This window comes from Colletes gigas, unplaced genomic scaffold (assembly GCF_013123115.1).
Source record: "Colletes gigas isolate AHSC1104 unplaced genomic scaffold, ASM1312311v1 Colletes_gigas_Sc00015, whole genome shotgun sequence".
Classification (NCBI taxonomy): Eukaryota; Metazoa; Arthropoda; class Insecta; order Hymenoptera; family Colletidae; genus Colletes; species Colletes gigas.
In genome coordinates, this window is record NW_025106644.1 from 5079408 (window position 1) to 5098348 (window position 18941).

General features: G+C 42.7%; 4 protein-coding genes and 1 long non-coding RNA gene across 8 annotated transcripts; 3 read left to right on the forward strand and 2 right to left on the reverse strand.

Moving 5' to 3' along the window:
- The first annotated feature begins 26 nt into the window (after positions 1-26).
- On the forward strand, positions 27-4435 carry LOC122399931 (F-box/LRR-repeat protein 7). 4 transcript variants are annotated; one of them, XM_043401021.1, is made up of 8 exons: positions 27-457; positions 2305-2504; positions 2657-2931; positions 2993-3259; positions 3333-3702; positions 3763-3966; positions 4020-4239; positions 4297-4435. In XM_043401021.1, the coding sequence occupies exons 1-7, from the start codon at positions 347-349 to the stop codon at positions 4153-4155; spliced, it is 1563 nt and encodes a 520-aa protein (XP_043256956.1). In that variant the 5' UTR covers positions 27-346; the 3' UTR covers positions 4156-4239; positions 4297-4435. The 4 variants fall into 4 exon arrangements, with proteins under 4 accessions (XP_043256956.1, XP_043256957.1, XP_043256959.1 ...); XM_043401022.1 differs by lacking the exon at positions 27-457 and adding an exon at positions 683-943; XM_043401024.1 differs by lacking the exon at positions 27-457 and adding an exon at positions 998-1276 and having other exon boundaries at positions 4297-4434.
- Positions 652-1727, reverse strand: LOC122399977. Its single transcript, XR_006259312.1, has 3 exons — positions 1334-1727; positions 850-938; positions 652-745 (listed from the first exon to the last, which is right to left on the reverse strand). It is a non-coding gene; the product is annotated as an uncharacterized LOC122399977 (long non-coding RNA).
- A 45-nt stretch (positions 4436-4480) lies between the features above and the next one.
- On the forward strand, positions 4481-6398 carry LOC122399961 (ras-related protein Rab-28-like). Its single transcript, XM_043401078.1, has 4 exons — positions 4481-4851; positions 5578-5763; positions 5840-6073; positions 6134-6398. Exons 1-4 carry the CDS (start codon positions 4777-4779, stop codon positions 6356-6358), a joined length of 720 nt encoding a protein of 239 aa, XP_043257013.1. The 5' UTR covers positions 4481-4776; the 3' UTR covers positions 6359-6398.
- Positions 6399-6533: 135 nt separating this feature from the next.
- Positions 6534-9441, reverse strand: LOC122399928 (hexosaminidase D-like). Its single transcript, XM_043401014.1, has one exon. The coding sequence runs from the start codon at positions 9350-9352 to the stop codon at positions 7601-7603; it is 1752 nt and encodes a 583-aa protein (XP_043256949.1). The 5' UTR covers positions 9353-9441; the 3' UTR covers positions 6534-7600.
- Positions 9442-11950: 2509 nt separating this feature from the next.
- LOC122399926 (shootin-1) lies at positions 11951-18912 on the forward strand. Its single transcript, XM_043401009.1, has 10 exons — positions 11951-12145; positions 15825-16257; positions 16833-16946; positions 17005-17099; positions 17158-17308; positions 17381-17509; positions 17581-17726; positions 17785-18316; positions 18404-18462; positions 18533-18912. The coding sequence occupies exons 2-10, from the start codon at positions 15825-15827 to the stop codon at positions 18677-18679; spliced, it is 1806 nt and encodes a 601-aa protein (XP_043256944.1). The 5' UTR covers positions 11951-12145; the 3' UTR covers positions 18680-18912.
- The last annotated feature ends 29 nt before the right edge of the window (positions 18913-18941 follow it).

The following is an 18941-nucleotide window of genomic DNA, read 5'->3' on the forward strand; positions in this document are numbered from 1 at the left end:
GTACAAAGAAAAAAATAGTACCGATGAATGAGACATGAGTGTCGCGTTTCGTAAATAATTATGTAACACGAGGGCAGAACGTACGACGAGGAAGACACCATCCATTCAACGTCAGAAGAATTGAATTACTCTCGGAAGAGAAACGTAAACTAACGTAACGCGCTTTTCACGAAATCATCCACGATCCCTTTACGCCCAAGTGCTACAGTGTGACTAAACAATATCGTGAAAGTGTATTTTGAATTGTTAGTGCGATTTCAACAATGTCTTCTAGTTTACGCGATCTTCTCCCAAAGTTAAAACATTCTAATGTTCGAATACGTTTTTGATCGAACGTATCACCACCATGGACCCGCGGAGAATGTCCAATTGGAACGTCCTGAACGTGGAGGTGGCTCTTCAGCAGCGCAATAACTTCGACGAAGAGAACGGCGAGACTCTGAGACGACCGAACACGGTGCGTTGATCTATCATTTTTCTATTCCCGCCATTCTACAAGTGATTTTATAATTTGATATGACGTCGAAGAACAGATCCACGGGACCACTTGTTTTCTAGATCGCTAGGCTAGGCTATACTAATGGGTTCCGCCTATTCTCGTCTCGTCAGCTTCCCTGACTGACTGCTTGCCTGTATTTATAACTAATTAAGCTAGACTCGTTTCGAAGTGTATCCTAGTATGGTCCAGTCAACTAGCAGCCTCCTAACAAATTGGTCCTCGCTTCGAACTCGCGTACCCGTGATTCTGCAAAAGAGAAGAAAGTCGATATGAAAAAAGGACGTGGAACGTTGTTATTTCTGTGACCGTGACGTTATTACGATTGTTATTTTTGCCATAATGATGAGTACCTGGCATCGATTGAACGTGGAGCATGCAACCAGCGCTATATCCAGGGAGGATCTCGGCACTCATGTCCATCGGTACAGAGTCGTGTCCACTGCGGTAAATGTTTAAACTGTACCAATAAATCACACAACGTTCACACAAACTCTGCTCAAACTGTACAAAATACTCTGCGCAAAATAGTTTTTCTAGAATTTTATCCTCGATAGGGATATTTGATACTCAATGTTGCAGCGTTATTAGATTTGCAACAGTTGGATATTTCTATTTGCAACATAGTGTTCAATTTTACATTGCGTAATCGTGCTGCGACTATTACGAGAGACAATTAAAGAAGCCTCTCAGTCAGTAGATTATTGATCTCTGTTGCGGGTGCTTGCTGTCAAAATATGTAAACACATGGTTCTCCATAATAGTAGCCAACGTCACAAGGTAATTAAACAATTCGAAAATTGCACATGTTTGATAAAAGTCTCTACGATCGATTACCTTAATGTTTGGATCGTCGAGGAAGTCGTAGAGTTTGTTGCCTCGAGTAAACATTTTTTACAAAGTTGTACGATACGTTCATTACCACGTGCCATGAATTTCGCGTGTCTCGTGTCGGATAAGTTCCAAGTCTTAAATCAGCCAAGTGTTGGCAGACATTTCGAAAATCCACGATTCCCAAGAAAACTAACAAGACCACGGCGAACTGGTATCTATGCCTCGAAAAATGTACATTTTCCAATCGAGTTAAGAATCGTGCATTTCGAGATACAGGAGTTTACAAATAGAAAACGTTTTCCAAGAGACAATTTCGATTCGTTTTTTCCCACGGATCTCTGAGAATAAGCGTCAATTGCGTAAAAGTTCTTGTAATTCCCGTTTTTAAGGGGAAGTTTCGAAACGCTTTGCGAAAGAACTTCATCCGGAATTTGACGTTTCGTGAGAAACAGAAGGAAATGCACCTTGGCTGCGGGTGACGAGTTTAAAATTAAAGCGGAGACAGACCTTCCAAGTCTTATATTTAGGACGACGCGCAGGCGCGATCCGATTAGAAATGCCGTGAAGACTTAGAAACTTCTGGTTCCCCGAATTCCGGCCGTCTGTCGCGAACGTGCAATTATTCTCTATATTCTCCATCGATGTGAATCGTAACGCTTTCTCTATGGTGCAAAGTTCAATTTCACGCGGCTAAAGAATCTTGAAAATCTTCGACCGATCTACGACAGTCGTATAAAAAAAATTATCTCGAGTTCGTTTTTAAATAAAACAACAAAATGGATCTGGGGGGTGTCGATGTCTGGGGTCAAATCGCCGTGGAGACGTCTCAGATGTTCGTATCCGAGGGCGGTGTGATTAAAAGTCGTTTTGCGGGGACAGTAAGTGATCTTCGAAACTAATCCTGACAATAGTCGCGTCCCTAGGATCTTCCAACGTCTTTGTCAACTTTTCAACGACCTCTTCTCTTTGTCTAGACTATAGAGAAGCTCCCGGACAAGGTGATCCTCAACATCTTCAGCTACCTGTCCCACCGTGAGATCTGCAGGGTGGCACGTGTCTGCAAAAGGTGGCGACAGATCGCCTACGACACGCGCTTATGGAAACACGTATCCCTGCGGCCGGAGATCAGCGGATTGCACGTAAACTCGTTGGACAATCTGCTGCATTTGATCAGGTAGTTAGAAGGAATTGCAAAGAATTTTGGCAGATTACGCTCGTTCCCGAAATACGTCCCCAAAACTCTGTCCCACTTGCCAAAATTCTTTTGTAAACAGTGACTATAACGCATACGTATTAGAGACTACGATAAAAAAAATGTGCCCGCAGCACGAGGTTCGGAGCATCGTTGAGGTACATCGAGCTACCGATCGAACTGATCACCCACACGGTTCTCCACGAGCTGGCGAACAAGTGTCCGAACCTGACCCACATGCTGCTCGATTTCTCCACCGCCATGCAGCTGCACGATTTCTCGGAGATGCAGGCTTTCCCCACAAAGCTGAAGTACATGTGCATCTGTCTATCGGAGGTGATCTTCATGGAGGGCTTCATGAGAAAGATCTACAACTTCATCAACGGTTTGGAGATCCTCCATCTCATAGGTTCGTACCCATCGAAGCAAACACCTACGAAACAAAAATGTTACATGTAATCGTTGCATAGGGACCTACGAGAAGGTGGAGGAGGAAGAGGAGGAGATCTACGAAGTCATAAACGTTCACAAACTGAAGTCAGCGACCCCAAATCTGAGGGTGATCAATCTCTACGGGATCAACTTCGTGGACGACTCTCACATCGACGCGTTCTCCTCGAATTGCATCCAGCTCGAGTGCCTGGCCGTGAATTTCTGCTCGAAGGTCACCGGCTCGACGATGAAGATCCTGTTTCAGAGGAGCAGACGGCTCAAGTGTCTTCTCATGCAAGGAACAAGTACTTACGCTCCCTGCGATTTAACGTTCCCCTTCATTTATGGCGAATCTTAGACGCGTCGAACTTGTCGCAGATCTTCAAAGCGATTACGTGATGCAAGTCGAGTGGGAGAAGTCCAGTGTACAAGAGCTGGACGTCACAGCCACGGACCTGTCCACGGAGTGTCTGATCGATATGCTATCCAGGATCCCAGGGCTCCGTTTCCTCAGCGCTGGCCAGCTGAACGGCTTCAACGACAGCGTGCTGAAGGCCTGGGCGGAGATGGGGAACCCCCGGAACCTGATCGCCCTGGACCTGGACAGTTCGGACAATTTAACGGACGATGGTCTGCACAAGTTTCTGTCGAGATACGGCCATCAGTTGTGGGGACTCGCGCTGTCCGGGATGCCACACATCACCGATCAGCTGTGGCAAAGCGTCCTACCGATACTGACCAACGCCAAGTGAGACACTCGTCGAATACCTTCTGGCTGTACACGATCTACACGAATTCACGTTTTCAGGATCCTCGTGATGGGTACGCAAGAGAGACTTGGCGTCAACATCCACGTGGATCAGCTGATGGACGGGATCGCGAACAACTGCCCCAACTTGGAACGATTGGAGCTGCGTTGGGACCCGGAGAACTTGCGGTTCTCCGACAAAAGTCAAAAGGCTATAGACATACTACGCGTGAAGTGCATAAAGTTGCGATGCCTGAGCTTGAGGTGAGTTTTAGGCGAGGGGGATAATTATCGCGTGACAGTACGAAATGTTGCAGCGACGGGAGGTACTACGAGATCGTAAAAGCGAATTTCGAGCGAGCGGACAGACTCACTGTGGTTCGAACGTCCACGTGCTGCAGAGTATCGAACTACTACCTGTTGGCCAATTACAAGGATCTGATCTTCAACTAACGGAACCTTCTGCCAACTACTTGTATATACGAATTTTCCACACGATCGACCAATATCACCGAGACGAATAAATACATTAACGAGGTAACGATTAAATAAATATTAAACCGAGTCGTTGTTTATAATAAATTTTTGTTTCAGATACTGGAAACGTGACCATCTTCGATATATGTATTCCTAGTATTACGAAATACCAGATATATATTTTTATACGCCATTTTTGAAAGCTGAGATCTACGATGAAATTATGTTCGAACGAAATGGAGTGCGATTCAAATTCTCATATAAAAATATACAAAGTTCCACGATCGGTCGCTGATTAATTATTTCCCCCCCCCCCTCGAAAGCAACGTCGACGCCACGCACAATGGCGTTCGCAGTGCTATCGATTATTCGGTAATTTATTCATGAGGCCGTGTGGACGACGACGACGTCGCACTGGCCACGGCCGGTCGGTCGATTCGCTCGATTTCGTTCCCCGGCCACATGCCCAGACACCTTCGTTCATATATCGCGTTATAGTCGGCGCAGAACCGTCGTGGCCGTCAGAACTTTTTGCATGATTCACATTCGGACGAAGTTAGAGCTTCCTAGCGCGTCATCACGTCACGATCTTCCTCAATGTCCGACATCGAGGAGGACCTGATCGCGAAGAGGCTAAAAATCGTCCTCGTCGGCGACTCCGGATCCGGCAAAGTGAGTTTCGAACCGTCTTGTCCACTCTAAACCGATCATCGATTGTTGGATCGTACATTTTTTACGGTTCAATTGTTTCGTGTTAACACTTTGACGGCCGTTGTCACGTATACGTGACTTCGCGCGTCAGCAGACTTTGGCCACTGTCACGTGTGCGTGATCTACCGTATCAGCCATCATTTTCTTATTACATTCAACTTATTACGTTATAATTATAATAATATTCCTGGTATCTTCACTTTGGTCTATCAACGGTGACGGCCATTAAAGTGTTAAGGGCGAAGCGCGAAAGAACGAAGCCACGTATCGATTAATCTCTTTCGTACAATGTGGTCAGTGTCACGACGCGGTCAATAATAACTTTTATAAATTACGAATTTCTAAAAGGCGTCGATCTATCGTCGAACTACGCTACGACATTGCCTCGAGCAACCACGACGCGCTTTCATTATTAATTGGTAGACTGCGGGTCTTTATGCAAATTCATATATTTATTAATAAAATTAATGAACCCTAAACATAATAATTCGTATCTTACTTAAAGTATTTCTTATATTTTTGCATAAATGCATAAACATCCGTAGTCTATTAATTAACGCGAGATACGTCCAAGGTAAACGACTGATCAGAGATCCATTGCACCCAAAGAATTCGAGAAGAATAAAATGGTAACTCTCGTATTGACCAAGCACCGATTCTCGATAACTGAGATTCAGGGATGTTTAGACGAGCATCGCGCAGAAGTTCTGCAACAACGAGTTCGCCAGACAGTACACGCCTACGTCCGGTATCGACTTCTTCCTGAAGAACATCACCATCGGTTATTACAAGAACGTGAATCTCCACATATGGGACGTGGGTGGCGTGGCCCTTCACGGAAACATGCTGGACAAATACGTCTTCGGCGCTCATGTGAGAAAATACGCGATAAAGATCGCTAAAAACCTGGACGTATCTCGATCACTCACTACGAAGATATGATTTTTAGATCATCCTGTTCGTCTACGACGTTACGAACAGTTTCACCTTCGACGTTCTCGAGCAGTGGATAGATAAAATCAGACAAGTGAACAATAGCTACGAGGAGACGCCTCTGATGGCGGTGGTCGGTAACAAATGCGACATGGAGCATCAGAGGACCGTTAAAAGGGATCGAAGCCACAAATTCGCCGCGGAAAATGGTTTCCCCTCCCACGATATGTCCGCGAGAACCGGCGAGGCGGTAAAGTTCACTGAATTACACGTTTTTTTCTCTATTACTCTAATAATAATACAATTTCAGGTGTCTTTGTGCATAGTGACATTGGCAGCGCAAATTCTGGGCGTTCGATTGACGAAAACCGACCAAGACTATCACAAGCCTATAATTACCGCGGAAATCGGGGACACGGTCGACATGACCGCTATCCACAAAGTTGTGAAAAGGGTCCCGACCAAAAAGCAAACTCAAATCCCTTTCTATCCTCATCTTCACTCGTCTAAATCAACGGTGTGCGCGTTGCAGTAAGAGAAAACGATTCTTCAATCTCCACGCACACAAACGATAACGTCCTAAACAATAGAATTAGCGATTACAAGATAGAAGATCATTTGTACATAAGATGTTGAACGAATATTTTTCGTACCTTTTCCTACTGTTACCTGACGGTTCGCTTCTACTCTAAGGGACCAATGCAATAAACCACTGGTGTCTTCGCTGTAGATTTAAAAACAGATATTTATTTATTGATAGAATCTTACTACTTATGTTAATTAATGTTAATATTGTTCGACGTAACAACGTTAAAAATACTTTTACAATAATAATAATACACATGTAGTAACGTACATACACATCGTAGATTTACTACATGCCGTGAACTCTGTTTTGGTCAGAGTTTACAAATGCTCGCGGAAAGATGTTTTTGTTGGTATTTGATTGAAATCGAACACAAAATTTCACGACAAACGAATAAAGTTCACGTTCGATAATTACGATAACATCGTAAGGGAATTATTCGAAAGATCTGTCGATATTTTTATTAATCGAAAACTTGTTCTCTCGCGGGAAGAACCTTCTCTGGTGTCTACTTATTAATGGCACTACTCATGCAAACGTTACATATACGAGAACAGAAAACAAACACGTCGCACGTGTGCGTATATTTGGAACGATAAACATTATAACGTATACGTAAAATGCAAATTGGAAGCGTAAAAGTCAGAGGGTAAAAAATCGTTAATAAATAGCAAATAAATTAATTGTTCTTTCCTAGGAATGAGGAAATAGGAAATGGGAGCTCGTAAAAACATTCGAAAAGTAATTTCGTGAACGATGTTATCGATGCTACTGTCTATCGGCTATAAAACGAGAATTACAATCGGTACTCGGTGGAATAAGATTCTGGATTCTGAATATATACAAATTTCAAATTTTATCCCAGGCAGCGCTGATCGTAAAACGGTGTTGTTCAGTTTTCAAAAGCTCGAGCCATCAATTTCGTTCGAGTATTCGATTCGAAAGAAAATTTACGGACGGTGGGATCTACAGATTTTGATCACCCGTTAAAATTGAGTTGTAGAGTATTATACAGTAAACGTACAAACGTAAACGTGCAAAATTATAGTTCAGGTTTTTGTACACGTCCTTTTAGAAAAGAAGAATTCTGAATATCTCGGGTACGTCGTTTCCTTTATCCTAATATGGTCATCAGTCTGTTATTACGTGATGTAATACTTATTTGTTTTGTCGGTATTAATATTTATCAGACTATAATTCAAGCTTCTTTAACGGTCTCCTCGGCCACGTGTTCTTTTCCAGAATTTTTTCTTTGGCCTCCCACAATTTAGTGAATTTCTCGTTCAAAGGAACGACATAGGTTTCCAGCCATTCCTGTATGGTGTAGTCGTCGTATATTTCTTCCATGGCCGATCGCATTTCTTTCTCGATATACGTTACTTCCATTTTATTTCTGTCCAGTTCAGCGACTGCACGCTCGACGTGACTAGGACTCGAAAACGAATGTTTTAAATTGTATGGTTTCAACCATCCCTTGAACGTGTTGTCCTGTTCCATTTTAGTAATTTCTTGGTGCAAAGAAAAGAGTCGTAGAAGTGCAGCGTAGATCGACACACCTTGGTAGCTACATTTGGTCCAACCGTACTGTGGTTCTGGTATACTTAAAGAAATTTTTCCCTCGCATCTTAATGCTTGCAATACACGAGTGGGCACGTCTACTGAAAATCCGCTTAAATCCGGTGCTTGTAAAATGGCTAAATTCACCGCGAGCGATGGTATGGAAGCTGGTAGCAGTTCGCAAAGTATGCTGAAATGATCGTATCTCTGCCATCCTGTTAAGATCACACCCTTGAATGTGATTTCGGAAGAGTATCTGTTAATAATTTCTAGCCAACGTTGATGATTTTCCATATGATACCCGATATCTGTGTAATACTTATCCGGCGCAGTGGCACCTTTGAAAGCTGTAGCTATCCAAATATATTTCCAAATAGCTGCATAGCTGTCCCATAATTGATCCGTTAACGATGCACCAGGATCTGTAGTATATTTCCATACAACCGGTTCTATCATCGAGTGTAATCCCCTGTCTATTATCTCCTCCGGAGATATTTCTCTAAACTCGTCGTCCCACATGAGAATCGTGAGGTCCGGATACTTGTCTTTGACGTATCTCGCTACTTTTGCAACATGATCCAAGAATAAACGTTTTTTACCTAATTGTCCTTTAAGCATCGCATCTAAACACCTAGAACATTCCCCTATTTGATACACCTCATCAGCTCCTATATGTATATGTTTTGCATTAGGATGCGCAGTCACTACTTGATCTATCATTTCAAAAATGAACGGAAGAGTCTTGTTATAAGTAGGGCAGACAGCTTGAGGGTAACGATTTACTTCTCTATAATCCTTATACTCGTCTAATTTAAGTACAAATTCCATGTGACCAAAGGTCTGTACCAACGGTATCGCTACGAGCTTATTTTCATTAGCAGTTTCTAGAATGTTCGCAATGTCTCTCTTAGAGTAACAATTGCGCGCGCTAATGTTTTGAATCTTTCCTTCGAAAGGAAACATATCTTCGTATTCTATAAGTATACCGGTAGCACCTAATTTCTTGAGCAAACGTAACAGGTACTTGTAATAACTAACTTTGGGAGGGGCGCCTTTTAAATCGAGGTGCACAATTTTATGGCCCTTGAACAAGGGAGCGGTGTTTGTATTTAGTTTATCGTAATTGAAATCAGCAAACAATTTTCCACCGCCATTTTTCAACTTTCCCATTATCCGTGCTTCTATTTCCTGTTTTCTGGCGATGCTGCGAGGATTCTCTGTAAGATCGCTCAATGGATATACCTCTTCGATTTTCAAACGGGGATTTAATTTATTGGAAGATATGTCCTCGACCTCATTACTCAGAATATGATAAATAACAATCAACAGAGTGAAACTGATCATTACAATGGCCATTAAAGAGGCTCGGCCTCTTAGACGTGTCATGACTGTCGGTCCAGTAGAACATCAAGCTCAAATCACGTTGTTATTACTTTTATTTAATCGAGGCTATTATTATTTGTTACGCGATAAAATTCTACCTTTCACCGAATGTCGGCGCCCGTATAACAAAAGTACTTTCAAGTCTTCGTAATCTCGTGATTTATTACAGCTCCATTAAGTGACGCTTCGTCGGTAGAAAATAACTTAATAATTTCTAAATGATTGCTCTCGTAACACAACAAAATGAACTTTTTTTTTCTTTCTTTATCACAGTTTAATGACAGAAATAGCAGACTGTTCTCGCTGCTATATAGAGAAACGCTATCAAGAAGCAGGCTGGGCAACTGCGTACGACACAAATAATACAATTTCTAACCTGAACTGATTCCGAGACATTTGGCGATTGATTTAAATCTTTGCGTATATCTCATCTTAATAAAAGTGAAAGTTTTCGAAACGTTTTACATTTAAAAAGATATGTTTCTTGAAAGCAAAAATATCCCTAAATTGTTCGCTAACCAGTGCACAAATTATTACGTTCATTTACAACTTTTTATGATTGTACGAACTTTGCGCGAACATATTATTACGATTTTGTTGACTATACATTTAACTGGACGAACTTTACATGTGTATTAATATGATATAAATTAATAATTATTAAGTATAAAAGTTCTTATCGAAAATGAATTTACGACACCCAGGGCTGCCAATGCCACCGCGCTTGACCTATAAATAACGAAACGGAATGACGTTTGCATTAACGAGATCCATCAGGAGCATGTTAATTTAACGATGATCTTGAATCAAGATCCGCTCCGACACTCTCTTTCCACAGATTTCCCTGCTAGTATTTTACAACACCCGATAATCTATTCTCGAACAAAACACGGTGAAACAAAACGCTCCGGAGCGTTCGCCAATTTATATCTGAATACATATATATCGATCAGGCGCATAAAATATAGAACGAAGGAGCGTGGCGTAGCGAAGAACGAAAACGGTTCTCGTACGGCTTAACGAGGAAAGAATCAAAGACGAGGGAAACCGGAGAGGCCGGTCGTGTAATCGAATCCTCCGCCGCGAAATCTTAAATCCTAGTCCTTTATCTCGTTTCCAGTTTCCGCGAATTCTATGACCACCCGTTACATACTTAATGAACGTGACTCACGTGTCTTTAGTTATGACGGGAGTAGGGGAATAATTCTAGACAATAAAGCTGTTTAATGACGCTCCTCCGCGAGAGTTTGAGCCACGCGCTTGCTGCGACGCTCGTTTCGAGCAGTACTGAACGAATATACACGGAAAACGTCGATTGCGTCGTGGTGGAAAGAAAGCTGGATTTCGAATTCCCACGTTCATGCGCAGTAAATCTCTGCTGCGCAGTTCTAACGATCGACAAGCTCGATGAAATTGAAAGTTACTTTGCTATCGATTACTGTTCGACCTTTTAGTTTACATACGATTTTTAAATAACTTTTAAGTAGCTTACTAGTTTCGTTAAAGATTCTACGGGCCCTCGTGAGTTAAGGATTCATTTTTCGAGTTATTATTATCGGTGACAAGAAACCAACGGTTTGGCCTCGACGAAACTACACCTCTGTATCTACATTCGCGTGGCACGAGGTTCGCAAAGGCGTCAACGTGCTTTCGTGGCAACCGGGGACAAAGACTTGGACGATTATTCAGAAATCATGACTCAAGTCCGCATATGTGGACGCTGCAACCGCGTTCGTTAATTTGTTCCTTGTTCCGCGAATGTGTGTGCAGCTGCGTTGCGAGAAAAAAAAAAGAAGTATCCGAAGTATCGAGATAGTCCAATCGTTTCTCCAAGGCAGCAGCCAACACACCTCAGTTATATTACTGATCTATTTACATTGTTAAAATCGTTCGAACATGGACGGTCGAAAATTGTGTACGATGTGGGGAATTTAACGAACGATCCTAAATCTAAACACCTGACGAACAGAGGCAAGTATGTTTTAAAAAGAGATGTAATTTTGTCAAACGTCTCGGTCGAAACTTCTGTTACTTGTCGCAGTATGTATAAAATAAACATGTCGTGTTTACCAACGATAACGATAATCACAGTTATCATCGGTTGACGATCATTTCGATTCGGTAACGTTACGTATTCGGGGTTTTTGCTATCGTTAGAACAACCAACATTCTCCAACGTCTTAATCGCATACATAGTAACACGATGCATCGCGTGAATTACCAACCACGTTAACAAGTAATTCTCTTTGTTACGATTTCTTTGATTCGATCATTCCTAGCTGTAGGAGCATCGTTGCGTGCGAACGAAACATCAATCTTGACTTTTCCCTCGTGTAATAATATTCCAAGACTTATCGTGAACATTTCACGGTTGTAATAAATTAATGAAAACGAGTAAAAAGGAAAAGCAATCGACAACTGCGTTTCTTTCGAACGGTGAACGATAAACAAAAGAACGACTGTGCGGTGGATGCAGTTTTTCAGTGATAATAAGGAAGCCTCTCCGCGCTGTCGCACACCGATAGAAGGGCACGCACTCTCGGGGTTCTTTCGTGTCGTCTGGAACCTCCCGAGATAACGTGACATTACGGTCAGCCGTGTGAGCAGTATGCGCGCGAACGTCGTGGAACGCGCACCTCCTTTCCTCCTCTTCGCGGGTCTTTGTTCCGTTCTATCGTCGACTTTCGTTTCGTTAAAAGACCGTCGATCGTTTGCTCAGTGCTTGGGCCAGTCTCGTCCCGATCGAGACACGAAAATGCAGTGACTCCAACGTACGCGATCGGTGCCCAAGAAACCGTAAGTCGACGGAGCAAATTTCCTATCCGTTTCTCGATCTTTCCTTACGGTTTACAGTTTCTTCGTACGTATAATTGGACGCTCGCCTCCGCGAAGAATGCGGGAAATCGCGTCGAACGAAAGTGCGCTCAATTACGAGAACGTCGTTTGACGGCGTTCGATATCCACCAGCGCGAAACAGGAAAAGTGAAAGGACTCCCGGTGAGAACTTTCCGCGGAGGCGACGCCGTGATTTTCTAGTTCCGTAATCGACGCGTTAAACCGCCGTTTCCCTCGATCGAGCATGGCCCGATCTAGGATCGCCGGTTTCGCCGAACGGAAACGACGAGGCGACACGATCGATCGAATCCGCGAGTGGCGTGATGCGCGCGTAAAAGTGCAACGATCTACGTGACCGTCGACCTGACGCGCGGACTCGAGGCTCGCATGACACGGGCACGTTCGAAATTATCATTTCGCTCTTCCTGAAGGCAAGTGCGTCCGTTCCTCGACGGTCGGATATGCACGCACGAGGCACGCGTGAATTAAAAATAGTCGCAGCCGGTAAAAACGATCCTTGGAATCTTCGGTATTCCGGCGAATTCGCAAACGTTCGCTTCCAACGTTCTATTAGATCACGCGAGTCGTAGGTGGATCTAACGTTTCACGTTAAACGCCGTAGCGCGCGTAATTTCGGATCGATGGCTCCATTAACAGACCCTGGACAAATTGGCCCAGTTACGACGCGTTTACGATGGAAGACCTACCGCTCTTAATTAACATAACTAGAAGCTTATGATTAATTTAAGATCGATACCAGAGTTTGTACCAGTGATAACGATTTGGAACGGAGCACGCATTGTTGATAGTTTTCCTGGCACGCTAGCCAAATGGGAGGGCCCTCGGGGCTTTCGATCCGCGGAGAGTCGTTAACCTGGCCCTTATCCAAGCACTTATTGCGAAAGTGGTCGAGACGTCAGACTTTCCAGAATGACGTCGTCGTCGGTCCCGTTAACGATCATCCTCGAGGACAGTGACGCACGCATTCCAGCGAAACGACTTCGATACTCTCGCGGGGAGATCTCGCCTAACTCACGCGACGACTAACCCACGTGTAGCCCAGCCGGTGGAATGCTAAAAGTATACAGGGTGTACGGACACCCCTGAGAACAATTTTAATGGGGGATTCTGGAGGCCAAAATAGGACGAAAATCAAGAATACCAATTTGTTGATGGAGGCTTCGTTAAAGAGTTATCAACGTCCAAAGTATCAACCTTACTGAATTTTTTTCTCGAAAATGCGCAGGATTTCGGACGTATGTCTGGTTATCAAGAATGATTGTAATTGACCCCTGCAAATGAAAATAATTTTTTTAGAACAATTTGAAATTTTGAAATTTTGTCGACAAATTTAGGCACTTTCTGAATTTTTATCTCGAAAATGGATAGGATTTCAGGGGTATGTCTATTCACTAAAAATGATTGTAGTCGACCCCCTTAGCTAAGAATAATTTTTTTAGAACGATTTGAATATTTTTTTTTTCGTCGAAAAATTTGGGAACTTATGGAATTTTTTTCTCGAAACTGGTTAGGATTTCGAAGATATGTCTATTTATCAAAAATGATTGTAATTGACCCATGTAACTAAATATAATTTTTTTAGTATGATTTAAAATTTTTTAATTTCGTCTAAAAATGTCACATCTTCTCGAATTTTTTTCTTGAAACTGGTTAGGATTTCGAAAATATGTCTATTCACCAAAAATGATTGTAATTGACCCTCTTAGCTAAAAATAATTTTTCCAGAACGATTTGAAATTTTTTTTTTTCGGCGAAAAATTTAGGCACCTACCCCCTGTCGATTTTTCTTAAAAATTTGTTTTTCATTTTTAGTAAGTTTGCTTGACGCCCTACAGAAAAGTTGTTCAATACTTTTCTGTAGTTATGTATGATCTCTATTTCAGAAAAAAATTTCAATGAAATCCATTTACTATTATAGGAGTTATGATTGTTTGAATATTGGATCGCTTTTATGGGGGGTTTTTCTCATTTTTCGGGGTCAAGGATCAACTTTTTCAATATTTTTACGATTTCTACATATTCTTCGCCTAAATACGCGTTGTTTGCATTTTGAAACTTTTAAGTCGGCCAATCCGTTCGGAAGTTATGACATTTTAAAACTACGCTTGAAATTTCGGAGTGACATTGCTTGAAATGATATTTTCGGTGAGGAATTTTTTTCTCGAAAATGCGTAGGATTTCGGGGTTGTCTGTAATAACCAAAACTGATTGCGATCAACCCCCGCAGCCCAAAATAATTTTTTTAGAATGATTTAAAATTTTAAATATCATAAATATTCGTCTTATTTTCGCCTCTAGAATCTCCCATTAAAATCTTTCCCAGGATTCACCGAGCACCCTGTATAAATTCGCATGGTATATCGAAACTATACAAAATATGTTACATCGAAGACACGCGTCGAATTACAAACGGCAAATCAAACCATGGAAATCCCGTTCGAAGGTTAAGTAAACGCTCATCTCGCTGGCAACAATGTAACTCGCTATAATTGAAGACAATTGAGAAGCGACGAGCGTCGTGTATCAATAATATTTAAACATCGAGAAGCAAGTGTACCGATTGGAACAGTGTTTTCCGTCAACGTTTATTAAACTTCGAACGTGAGATCTTACGGTAACTCGATTCGAGGCTTACTTGGCGCAACGTTTATCGTTTCCCGGTAACTACGTACTCGAAGATCAACTTATCTCGGTACTTAGTATTTCTAGATTAGTCACGAATACGTTTTGACAGTACGGCTATTTCCAACGTGTCTTAGCTGCAGGGGGTGTGCGACCAATACGCTTATTTTTAGGGAACGACGATCTTACTAGCCCTCTGCCGTTTGAGCACACTTCAATAGAAATACTCTATCCTGGCTAAGTATAGAATCGCTCGTATCGTTCATTCAGAATATTCTCATTACTCTGTTCGAAAAACTACACTTCAAAGTGGTCGGCGGTGAAACGAGAAAATTCTGCTTCCAGACACACATTGGTTCACACTGATAGACCGGACGGGACAATAGAGCTTCTCTGTTCTCGTATAAGCATACTGAATATAGAATATTCTCTCTGTTATAATCGTAGCAAAATCAATTGACCGCTTCAACTATCTTCCTAGTTAGGGACACGTATGTATCACTTCCAGGAAGATAACGCGGAACACTACTCCACAATCACCCAGATATAAACCCAATAGAACATTCATGACACATACCAGAGATTTCGAATTAAGAAAAATGATGATTTCCAGCAAAGATGATAATAAATGGCAACAAATCATGTACACAAAATGTTAAAACTTTCGTTACCCTAACTTCTTACCGGAAGCTTTGATGCGCAGATACTTAATCGACCACGAAATTTCTGTTTTCGTTAATTTATTATCAGACTGCGGATCTTCGTGCAAATTCATATTTTTTATTAATAAAATTAATGAGATTGGAGCTTTGTAGATACTTTAAGTATTTCTTACATTCTTGCATATCAACTGAATTCTGTAGTTTGTTGATAATTAAAATTTCCCACAAATGCATAAACATCCGCAGTATTCCCCCTCTTTGTGCAGAGTTATTTAACGAACAGTCGATTTTGCCACGATCGTATAACAGAGGACACCGTGTATTCCTATTTCCAGATGAACAAAACGGAATTGAAAATAGTTCTGAGCCCGGAGCCGGCTAGAACGTCCTCGAGCGTGAACCACTCGCACATCCCGGTACCGAGGATATCGAACGCGATCAAAGCTCAAGAAAGATGTCCCCCGGCTCGCAGGGGATCGTTCGAGAAGCTGTCCAGAGGCGTATCGGTCGCTGCTCAAAAGGCGTCCTTCGAGAAGCTGAACGCTTCTGTCCAGCTGCGTCCGAGGAACAACAATCTATCCGCCTCGAGCATCGAGATGCGAAACTCGGAGGAGAAGCTGGCCACTCCGGTGTTCGCCAGCTGGAAGACGAACGAGCCAGCCGGCCTGGCTAAACTGAACCGCAGCAACAGCCTCGAGAGCAAGTGGAAGAGCAAGTACGAGGAGTCTGAGAAGAGGAGGAAGCTGTTGCTGCAGAAGAGCGAGGCCGGTAATTAACAATTTAAGTTTCCACCAAGTCGTTCGAGAAGTTTATTACGATTCCCATTAGTCATCATTAACGAAGTGAGCACCGGCTTCTTCCCCCTACTCGTTCTCGAGCATTAATTTGATTAAACAGCTGCGCGATACGGAGCTTGGTAAATATGGAACAGCGGCTGCATCAACGCTTCTAAAAATTCTCAAGAAATCCCTTGTTCCTTGCATTTGCTCTTCGATCTATCGGTTCCGGGGTCCTGAAAGTAATTTTCTACAGCTTGAAATGCGACGTTGAACGATCTATTGGTTTGTTATTGTAAGGACAGAGGTATGGAACGGACTTACGTAAAAGTAGAGGCGGATAAAGATGCACGGCGAAAGGGAAGTGGCCGACGCGTGATTATAGTTCACGGCCAATCATCCGCGATGCAATTATTCGATCGTGATTCACTCCTGCATGCAAAACGAACGACGTTTTATTAGTCAGTGCTCGGTACGCGATAGTGTTATAAATCGATCGGAATGAAATTGTCGCCAAGGGATTCTCGTTGCCTTACCGCTCGTGACGCGCATATTTTTTAACCGTAGCCAGCAAGGACCATGTCGACCTGGAGAAGAAGTACCAAAATCTGCAGAGGCAGAACAGCACTCTGCAAACCCAAGTACAGGAGAAAGAACACAAACTTCAAAAACTACGAACAGGTAAATATACACGTGTCTCTTGCGCAAAATGATCGATCTAACCGAAAATATTTTCTAGTTTCCGAGGCGGTATGCAAGGAATACGAGCAACTGAAACATCAATACGATGTGGAGACTGGCGCGATGCACAAAGCTATGCAACAGGCGTCCCAGGTAAGTCTAATATGATTCTAATCGGGAGCATGATTTATCCAGAGGATATTTTTTCCAGTGGTACAGACAGAATCGCGAACTGAAGAGGAGGTCGCAGATCATAACGCAGAAACTTTTGGAGAACAGCGCGGACGGGTTGGATATCGAAGTGCCCGACGAAGTCGACTCGAATTTCGAAGATCTCGATCAACTTAGGGAAACGGTGAAAGGTAAATTCGCGAAGCAATGATAGAGATCACGATCACGATCACGATCACGAAAGCGAGCATTTTTTCTTCCAGAACTGAGCAAAGAGATAGCGAGGCTTCAGACGGAGCTGCATTCCGCTCGTTTGCAAGAGTTCGAAGCCCAGGAGCAAGTTACGCATTTGACCACGCAATTGGAAGAGGAACGAGCTCTCCGGCAAAATTGTAATTAAACGACTCGATAATTTGTTCGTAATAACTGATCGATTATTCTGATGATAAATTTTCAAACGTAGCCGAGGAGAAAGTGAACGAAATGAAGGTGCATAAAGAGAACATGGAGAGGGTGACGAAGATGGTCGCGGAGGAAGTGCAGGCGTTGAAGGCGCAATGCGACCGCGAGAGGGAAAACGCGAAAATTATGAAAATCGAGGCGGAAAGGGTAAATATTTACTACTTCGATTTTTACAAATTGATATATAATTTTTGATTTCCAACAGGTGCAAAAGGAGAGGAACGTTCTGGCTCATCAGAGCGCACTCTTGATGGCGGAAGTTGGGGACGACCCCAATGGAAGACTGTTAACGGTCCTCCAGGAGGTGGAATCTCTCAAGAGATTGTTGGAGGAAGAGCAACAGAACCACGCCTCTCACATACAAATGTTGGAGGAGAAGCTCGAGGAGAAAGAGTCGAACGTGGAGTTCGAGATTGTCGAGGAGAAGTTGAAGCTGGCGGAGTCGGAGTTGGAGGTGGTTACACAGAGGGCGGAAAGGGCGGAAAAGTCGGTGGAGAGTCTGGAGGGTGTGGTGCAGAGCTTGAAAGCGAAAATCGGCGAGATGGAGGAGAAGCTTTCGAGGCCACCGCCGCCCCCTCTGCCTCCTCCACCTCCTCCGCCTATGTTCAACAACGGCGGTCAAACGTCGATCAAACTGCTGACGAAAGAGAAAATGAATTTGGAACGCGACGCGGTGACCGACATGGAGAACATGCTTGGAATCGCAAAAAAGGCACCAACGGTTGCTCAACAACCAGGTGAGCTATGTTTTCGATTTTATTCGCAATAAGCGTGCCGAGAATTCGCTGGACGTGTAAACCTTTTTTCTTCTTAAATTCTTTCAGCCATTGACGACATTATCAATCAGATCAAAGGTGGACGTTTCACTCTGAAACAGACAGACGTAAGCTTTATATTTGTCGAGAAATAGTTTTTCATGAGAATTCTTTTTATACGGAATGGATTCGTTGCAGAAACAAAGGGAGGAGGAAAGAAGAAGAAGACAGGAAGCGGAAAGCGCACCGCCAGCGGTTTCGGAAATGTTAAATATTTTAGGAACCATGAGAAGAAGAGCCAAACCGATGAAACAACCTTACCAATCAACAGATGTGCCAACATAAAAAACTGGACGTTATTTTGAAATCTCAGGTTACGCATGTTGCGTACCGTTGTTGATATATTGATTACGATACGTTTTTTTTTTTTTTTTTTTTTAAACAAAAATTTGTTCTACGTAAATGCTGTTTAAAGTAATGTTATTTATTTAGTCGTAAAATAAATTTTTGTACCATCGAAGAAGATATATAGGCTCGCGATTAACGTGCAAGACGTATTTTTCTATGTGTAAAGAAACTGTATAAATGATGGTTAAGGGAAAAGTGA

Excerpts from the sequence above, each read along its gene's own strand:
- LOC122399931 (XM_043401021.1), top strand. The coding sequence starts at position 347 with ATGGACCCGCGGAGAATGTCCAATTGGAACGTCCTGAACGTGGAGGTG. Across the intron at positions 3,260-3,332 it reads TCTTCTCATGCAAGGAACAA|ATCTTCAAAGCGATTACGTG; the intron begins GTACTTACGCTC and ends AACTTGTCGCAG. Across the intron at positions 3,967-4,019 it reads TTGCGATGCCTGAGCTTGAG|CGACGGGAGGTACTACGAGA; the intron begins GTGAGTTTTAGG and ends GAAATGTTGCAG.
- LOC122399961 (XM_043401078.1), top strand. The coding sequence starts at position 4,777 with ATGTCCGACATCGAGGAGGACCTGATCGCGAAGAGGCTAAAAATCGTC. Across the intron at positions 4,852-5,577 it reads GCGACTCCGGATCCGGCAAA|ACGAGCATCGCGCAGAAGTT; the intron begins GTGAGTTTCGAA and ends AGGGATGTTTAG. Across the intron at positions 6,074-6,133 it reads CCGCGAGAACCGGCGAGGCG|GTGTCTTTGTGCATAGTGAC; the intron begins GTAAAGTTCACT and ends ATACAATTTCAG.
- LOC122399928 (XM_043401014.1), bottom strand. The coding sequence starts at position 9,352 with ATGACACGTCTAAGAGGCCGAGCCTCTTTAATGGCCATTGTAATGATC.
- LOC122399926 (XM_043401009.1), top strand. The coding sequence starts at position 15,825 with ATGAACAAAACGGAATTGAAAATAGTTCTGAGCCCGGAGCCGGCTAGA. Across the intron at positions 16,258-16,832 it reads GCTGCAGAAGAGCGAGGCCG|CCAGCAAGGACCATGTCGAC; the intron begins GTAATTAACAAT and ends TTTTAACCGTAG. Across the intron at positions 17,727-17,784 it reads TGAAAATCGAGGCGGAAAGG|GTGCAAAAGGAGAGGAACGT; the intron begins GTAAATATTTAC and ends GATTTCCAACAG.